The 8096-nt window shown below is 52.7% G+C and overlaps 2 protein-coding genes and 1 pseudogene across 4 annotated transcripts in view; 2 read left to right on the forward strand and 1 right to left on the reverse strand.

The window, feature by feature from the left end:
- Nucleotides 1–753: 753 nt before the first annotated feature.
- On the forward strand, nt 754–1204 carry LOC103275617 (annotated as a pseudogene).
- A 1744-nt stretch (nt 1205–2948) lies between these two features.
- Nucleotides 2949–6526, reverse strand: ARL16 (ADP ribosylation factor like GTPase 16). Its single transcript, XM_008072981.2, is given in 7 exon segments — nt 2949–3208; nt 4014–4228; nt 4376–4491; nt 5676–5789; nt 6247–6305; nt 6435–6501; nt 6503–6526. Coding segments are annotated over 6 exon segments (546 nt in total). The 5' UTR covers nt 6521–6526; the 3' UTR covers nt 2949–3208; nt 4014–4056.
- A 163-nt stretch (nt 6527–6689) lies between these two features.
- The window catches only part of HGS (hepatocyte growth factor-regulated tyrosine kinase substrate), a 17270-nt gene continuing 15863 nt past the window's right edge, over nt 6690–8096 (forward strand). For all 3 annotated transcript variants that reach the window (XM_008072991.2, XM_021706175.1, XM_021706178.1), the window contains exon 1: nt 6690–6851. In XM_008072991.2, coding sequence (XP_008071182.1) covers nt 6815–6851 — 37 coding nt within the window. In that variant the 5' untranslated portion in view covers nt 6690–6814. The remainder of the gene's footprint in view (nt 6852–8096) is intronic.

Below are 8096 nucleotides of genomic sequence, written 5' to 3' on the forward strand. Positions count from 1 at the left end.
TCAGAATGAGGCCAGTGCAGGTAGAACATGCACCACCATGCCCAGCTAATATTTTGATTTATTGTAGAGATGAGGTCTCGCCAAGTTGCCCAGGCTTGTCTCAAACCCGTGGGCTCAGGCAGTACTCTTACCTCAGCCTCCCAAAGTGTTGGGATTACAGGCGTGAGCCACTGTGCCCGGCAATACTTTTTTTTTGTCAGGGCCTCACTCGTCACCCAGGCTGGAGTGCAGTGGCATGATCATGGGGTTCACTGCAACCTCGAACTCCTGGGCTCAAGTGTTCCTCCTTCCTTAGCTTCCCAAGTAGCTGGGACTACAGGTGCATGCCACCATGCCTGGCTAATTTTTTTTTTTGTAGAGATGGGGTCTTACTATGTTTCCCAGGCTGGTCTCAAATTCCTGGGCTCAAGCAGTCCTCCTACCTTGGCCTCCCAAAGTACTAGGATTACATGCATGAGTCACCACACCTGGCATGTAAAATTTTAAATAAATAAGTCTATTATGTTTTCCCTTGCTAACCTGCCTTTTGTTAGAGGAGTGTCAGCCATGACCCTTATGATGGGTAAGGAAAAGTCTCGAGTGAGGAGGTGGTTCTTCCCGTGTTGTGTGTGTGTGTGTGTGTGTGTGAGTGAAAGAGCGAGTGAGTGAGAGTGTGTGGGGGCCTCGGCTTGTTGTTGTCGGTGGCTTCCTCCTCCCCTCCACCCCCTCCCCTTCCTGCCGCCACTGCAGTGGCCGCTCCCTGGGCCACAGAAAATGAGCGATAACGATGGAGGTGGAGAGCGATGCTGACAAACGGGCTCATCATGATGCACTGGAACAAAAACGTAGGGACCACATCAAGGATAGCGTTCACAGTTTCCGGGACTCGGTCCCATCACTCCAAGGAGAGAAGGCATCCCGGGCCCAAATCCTAGACAAGGCCACAGAGTATATCCAGTATATGAGAAGGAAAAACCACACACACCAGCAGGACATTGATGACCTCAAGCGGCAGAATGCTCTTCTGGAGCAGCAAGTCCGTGCAATGGAGAAGGCGAGGTCAAGTGCCCAACTGCAGACCAACTACCACTCCTCAGACAACAGCCTCTACACCAACGCCAAGGGCAGCACCATCTCTGCCTTCGATGGGGGCTCGGATTCCAGCTCCATGTCAGAGGCAGAAGAGCCCCAGAGCCGGAAGAAGCTTCGGATGGAGACCAGCTAAGCGCCCAGGGCCGGCCAACAAGAACTGTCTCCACGTCCACCCCCAGTTCATCCATAGACCCCTCACAGCCATTTAAGAGACTTTTTTTCCCCCTTTTCCTTTTTTAAAACTTTTATTTTTACGTAGATGCTTTTGGACAGCAGCGCTCGTCCTCCTTCCCCACATCCACTATCCTTCAGGGATTCCCTGTCCCCATCAGGAATTTTTAAACCAAAACACCCCAACTTGGCAGCTTTTTCTGTGGACAGACAGCCGGCCGGACCTCTGAGCACATGGCGTCCTGTCCTGCCACCAGCGCCTGCAGCCCAGCCGGGCACGTGCCTGGAGGATGCCTGCCCTGCCCAGGCCACCCTGACCACCCTCACCTCTGTTTGATAGACTCTGAATCTGGGAACTGCTCCCCTGGAGACGATGGCTTGTTTGGGGTAATCAGAATGGCCCCTCCTCCTTTTTAAGGGCTTCTTTTTCTAAAAAGCTATTTATCACTCCTATTGAAAGACCAGATCCTTAAAGTGTGTGATGTGAAGGAAAGTAGGGGCAGGTGTGCAGCGTGCTCTCGAGCCCATCCACTTCTGTCCCTCTTGGGCGACTGCTTGGCCGGCTGTGCCCACCTAGCAGAGAGCACGGGCAGGAAAGGCAGCGCGGGTGAGGTGCAGCTGCCCCTGAGTGCTCAGGTGGGGTGGGACCGGGAGGTGTGTTGGGTGGGCGGAGGTTTTGTATGGAGGGCCAGTGATGATGTTTTGATATTTATTTCCTGCTACTGAAATTTGAATCTGAGTCCCTATTTCTGATGATGTCGGTATTGCAAAGCGACAGATTCCTAAAGTGATGATCAGCTCTTCCTTTCTCTCCGTGTGTCTAAGAAATAGAGCCAACTGATTTTGTATGTAAATACCATGAGCAATTTACCTGGTACTAAAACCACACCCCAGTGTGGCCCCTTTCTGTCCTCACCCTCCTCCCTCCTGTCCTGGAACCCATCTCCATCTGTGATCCAGCCCTGGTTCTGGCTGCGGTCAAGATCCCAGTGGAGGGTTTTGTGTGTTTAGGCCTCATTTCTTTGTCTTTTTCCTACTCTGTTCCTGGCATTTGCTGATTTCTAGTGTATACTCTGTAGTCTCAGTCTGTGTTTGATTCTATTCCATGGAAATAAAAAGTATGTTGTACATACTGCCGAAGAATTGTCTTGCAAGTTAAGGCTTTCCCTTTACTATAAAATAAATACTTATTTTATCCTTAAGAAAAAAAAAAAAAGAAAAGTCTCACACCTTTCCACACCATAGTACCAATGGGACAGAGACCCTGAGTGAGTATGGCTGCTAGGTGGCATAGGGAGCAGGTGGAGTGGTGCATGAAGGCTTATATGATGTGTCTGAGAAGGTGACACACAGCAGTGGCATAGGCCATGCATAGCCGAGAACTCATGACAAACCTTCCCAATGACATGTGACGTGAGACCTCTTTGCTCCAACTGGAAAGTGAAGAGACTGGAGCCCAAGTCCCGTCTGCAGTAATTGCCCAGGGCTTTTTCTGGTCATTATGTGAAACCGTGCATTTGATAGACTCTCCCACCCCCAAGCAAAGTAGACCACTGGCAACTGTGTGGAACTGAGACCCTGGGCCTGTTTCCCCAAAAGCTTTGTGCAGAGGAGAGATGGCAGCTGCACGGGCGCTTTTCATGGCTGAAGGAGCCTAGATCACCAGCTGAGATAGAAAGAACCGTTTTTAGAAAATTCACAACCACTCTCAGGACTCCAGTGTTTCTTGTTCAATTGTTGTAGGTCAAACAGTGGCCCCCAAAAGGTATGTCCAAGTCATAACCCCCAGAATAAGCAAAGGTGACCTCATTTGGAAAACGGGCATTTGCAGATGTAATTATGAATCATCTGGATTTCCAGTGACAGATATCCTTGTAAGAAGAGGAGAGAACATAGAGACACAGGAGAGCCCATGTGAAGGTAGAGGTGGCAATAAGCTCTGCAATCCACAGCCGACCAAGGAACACTGCAGCCACAAGAGACAATCAAAGAAGGGACTCTCAGGGCCTCCAGAAGGAACCCACCCCGCTCTGACATTTGTGACTGAACTTCTGGCCTCCAGCACTGTGAGAGTAAATTTTTGCTGTTTTAAGCCCCCGGTGTGGTGATTTTTGACGGCAGCTCCAGGACCCTGACACGTTGATCAACACAATGAGCATGCCCCTGCAAGTTGCCACAGCCAAGACGAAAAGCTAAGGCAGAACACTGGGGAACTGCGGCCATCACTTCCTGTGCTTCATCCAAGCCTCTCCTCACACACCTTGGGGAATGTTGTGTACCCTGTGAGCAGCTCAGAGCAATGCATGTTTACTGAATACATGAGCCAGTGAAGATGCTGGCTCATTTCCAACTTGAGGCTTGATTCTTACTCCCGCACTCATGTCACCCACCTTGCACTCTGTGGGGCAACACAGAGCATCAGAAACTCAAGCAGGAAGAAGTGAGTACTACTGTCAGAAGACCAGGTCTCAGTGATGCTGTGCAGTTCAAGCACCCTGTGGGTAAAGCCCAGGAGGTCTCCTCACAGGATAACAAATCCCAGTAGCACCAATGCAGTACAGCAAGATATCAGCCATCTATAGGCCTGTCTACCTCTCCCAACCTGGGACAATCTGCATTCAGAGGCCAGATTCCAGGAGTTTCTGTATTCCGGGTCCCTCAGTTCACCCACCATTGCAACTCAGCAGAGAGCCCTATCATGTACAGCTACACTGGATCACTATGCTCCTGTGAGGACAAACCATCAGAGGACAAGCAATGCTATGCCCTACCTCCTTTCCACAATGTGACCAGCCACATTTCTTTGCCTTGTAGTCAACTGTTGATTCTTTGGGTGTTCTGGAGCCAGCTCAGCACTCCTGCCAAGCCAGTGCCATTCCAGGCACTGATTTCTGCCGTGGTGATATTCTGGCTGGCACAAGCAATGATGTCTGGGAGCCTGATTAATGACTTGATCTCCTCCATGGTCATGTAACAGGGTAGGTCACTGGAGTTAAAGCAATGTCCTGTTAGAGTAGGGGCTGCCATAAACCTGCCCCTGACCCCAGCCACCTCCATGTCCCCACCTACATTTCAAAGGAGCTCCTCTCTCTCCCCAGTCCCCTGGCCCCCCTTTCAGCTCATGGACCCATACATTTTATTGAAGAGTATCAGGACTGATGTTTCGGCAAGTTGTTCTGCAGAAAGGAGACCCAAGAGCTGCACACAAGATGCAGAGAGCTGGGTGGGGTTAGAGGCATCCATCATGAACTGGAGAAGAATAACAAGAAAAAAGATGTCAACAACACCTTGCTATTGAAAGGTCATCTTTGCCAAGCTTTCTCTCCTGGGCCAGAATGATTTTATTTATGTTTATTTATTTTACTTTATTTATTTATTTACTTTTGAGTTGGCAACTCTCTCCGTTGCCCAGATTGGAGTATAGTGGTACGTGCACGACTACTGCAGCCTCTACCTGCTGGGCTCAGGTGAGCCCTCCGCCTCAGCCTTCCAATTAGCTGGAACCACAGGCATGCACTACCACACCTGGCTAATTCCTTTTTTTAATTGTAGAGACAAGGTCTCGCCAAGCTGCCCAGGCTGGTCTCGAACCTCTGGGCTCAGGCAATCCTCTTGCCTATGCCCCCCAAAGTGCTGGGATTACAAGTGTGAGACACTGCGCCTGGCTGGAATGATTTTTAAAATTTTTTTTTTAGTTGAAGTCTCATTCTGTCACCCAGGCTGGAGTGCCCTGGCACACTCATGGCCACCCCAGCATTGACCTGCTGGGCTCTGGTGATCCTTCTGCCTCAGCCTTCCAAGTAGCTGGAACTACAGGCGTGTGGTACCGTTCCTGGCTAATTTTTTGATTTAATGTAGAGACGAGGTCTCGCCCATTTGCCCGGGCTGGTCTTGAACCTGAGGATTCAGGCAATCCACTCTCCTTGGCCTCCCAAAGTGCTGGGATTACAGGCTGAGCCATGAGCCTGGCCCTGGAATGAATTTAAACAAAGGGCTTTGGGGGAATAGGCAGAAGCAGAGAAAAGTGAGTTGTATGAGCTGAGTTCAGTAGCTCAGCCTGTAATCCCAGCGCTTTGGGAGGCTGAGATGAGTGGATTGCCTGAGGCCGCGGGTTCGAGACCCAACTGGACAACTTGGTGAGACCCCATCTCTACAAAAAAAAAAAAAAAAAAAAATTAGCCGGGTGTAGTAGCGTGTGTCTGTAGTTCCAGCTACTTGGAAGGCTGAGGCGGAAGAATCGCCAGAGCCCAGTAGGTCAAGGCTGCGGTGGCCGGAAGCGGCCACTGCACTCCAGTCTGGGTGACAGAGTGAGACTCCAACTCAAAAAAAAAAAAGAACTCAAACCTCATCCTACACAAAGTGAGGTCGGGAATTAGACAGCACGAGAATGGAGATACAGCTCCCTAAAGAAAGTTCACAAGATTATGACCTACCAGGAGAGAATGGCAGTTTCCATAGTAGCTGGGCCAGATGGGGCCCATGCACCCCCCTAGCTCGCGGATGGTGATCTTTCTTTGAGCCACGATGTCAGTAAGATCGGTGCCCACCTGTGGGAAAACCACGATGCAGAAGGAGAACAACGCAAGCGCTCTCCCTGTGGTGAACTTTTGGATGGCAGCGTGCCCACACTTTACACCGTGGCCTAATACTCGCAGGCCCATTCTCCAAGGGCTCAGGTTCTAAGGCAGGACCAGTAAAAGTTGCTTCCTGGGATCCAGGGCCCTAGCTCTCAGGGCAAGAGCAGCCACACCCATCAGTGGGATTCGCCCTAGGGGCGAGCAGCCAAAGGAAACGCTTGGAAGGGAAGAAGAAAAGTATTCACGGGGAGGGCAACCAGCTCCGGATCCCCCGCCAGGCACCCACCACCGCTTCGGCTCTGCCTGGCGCAGGGACTTTACGCTCGCCTCCTGCAGGTGTCCTAACACACCGACCAGCTGCGTCAAGCTCTGTGCAAACCGCAAAGGTTACCCATTGTAATCAACCCTGTGGAAGGCGGACACCTACCGTGGGCCGTGTTGGGGGCGGCACCCCCAGGTCGGCCTTCCCATCCCGAGAGCTCAACTGTGCGGGGCGGTCAAGGACCTGAGCGGAATAGGAGAGGGAATCCCGGCCCCAGTCCCTGGGTACCGCCCGCTCCGGCCCTCGGATGCCTCCCGCGCCGCTGGGGTTCCCGCACCCGACGCAAAGGATATTCTGCAGTTGTTTCACCAGGAGCGTCTTCCCGACGCCCGTGGCCCCCAGCAGGAGACACATCCCGGCCCTTCGCTCCACTCGGCATCCGTAGCTCTGCGCTGAAACGCAAGACCCACCCTCCGCCCGCTTTCATTGGATGAACTTTACCTCCAGACTGTTCATTGGTTCTAGTAACTCACCTCGCAAAGGACGGAGTCCAATCGGCGCGCAGTATCAAGGGGCAAGCGGAAGGTCCCTCCTCTTCACTTCTCGAGGGCCGGCGAGGCGAGGTGCGCGTGCGCGCGATTGCTGGAGGGGAAAGGCGGAAGCGGAAGTTAGGGGGCGCGCCAGCTCGGAGCGAGGGAGCGCCCGCGGCGTCGGGTCCGGGTCCGAGGTCGCCATGGGGCGAGGCAGCGGCACCTTCGAGCGTCTCCTAGGTAACGCGCCCCCGCCCGCCGGCCGATTCTTGTTCCGCCCCGCGCCCCCTCCCGGCGCTGAGCCAGCCGCCCTGTCCGCCCGCTCCCGGCCCGCGGTCCCCCAGACGCACAGATTCCAGGGCCCTAGCATTGCTGGCCCCGCTGCGGGGTCTGCGTCCGTCCGGCGTCAGCGAGCCCGGGCGCCGTGAGAGTTCGCGCAGGTCGCCGGCGTCCTCACTCCCAGGGCCGGGCAGTCGGCTGATTTCCCCTTGACCGACAAGCACCTGACCGAGCGGGCCGCAAGTCCTGAGTCATGAAAGTGGGTGTCTCCGTCAGATATTAAGGTCTCGTTTGGGATTTCTGACCCAAACTTTAGACCCCGAAGGGTGAAGCCAGGAGTGTCCTCCCCGGGACACCTTTGAACTCTTTTGAGGGCTGTAGGGATCTAGGCCAGCTAGTTTGTCTCCAGGAAGTGTTCGATGGTTTAGGAAGGAGTTTTCTCAGTTGGTCCTATCTGAGCCTCCTGGAGTTCACAAGTTTTAGGAAGGAAAACGAATGCTTATGTGCATGTCCCCCTCTCCCTTAGTGAAAATGTGCTGTGTTTGGGGAGAGGCATTCGGTGTTCTGATGGCCTGCCCCAAACCTGCCCTTTTCTTCAGTATAGTTTTTGAGGAGACCTCAGAGGAGACACCTTCCTTACTCCAGGAAGATGGAAGGCTGAATATGGGGTGGTTCGGTGCTTCAAGGATAAATCCAAAAGTTAAGTTGGATCAGTACTGGAAGTGGATATTAGTTTGTTAGGTTGTTTTTGTTTCTTTAGGGAAGATGGTATTTGCAGAGCTGCAGCAATAACCCCTGAGAGCCTACTTGTCAGAGATAATGGTGATGTGGAGAGAGGATAGGTGTTAGTTGGAGAATTCTCCTTGGAGGTCCCTTCTGCCTGTGTCCCCCAAAGCACTTGAAACAGAGAATGGGAGTCTATACTGCAATTCTCTCCAGCTCTTGCCCCAGCTAAGATCTCATCGAAGGGGAAGTATCTGAAGACCAGGGACTCTGAGGGACCAGGTGACAGAGTTGGTTGTGGAGGAGCAGCTGAGCTGGTGTTTAAGAGTGAGTCAGGGGCTAGGCTCAGTGGCTCAGCCTGTAATCCCAGCATTTTGGGAGGCCAAGGCGAGTAGACTGCCTGAGCCTGCGGGTTAGAGACTAGCCTGGGTAACTTGGCGAGACCTCATCTCTACAATAAATCAAAAATTAGCCAGGTGTGGT

This window comes from Carlito syrichta, unplaced genomic scaffold (genome assembly GCF_000164805.1).
Source record: "Carlito syrichta isolate Samal-C Ts95f unplaced genomic scaffold, Tarsius_syrichta-2.0.1 Scaffold115636, whole genome shotgun sequence".
Lineage (NCBI taxonomy): Eukaryota > Metazoa > Chordata > Mammalia > Primates > Tarsiidae > Carlito > Carlito syrichta.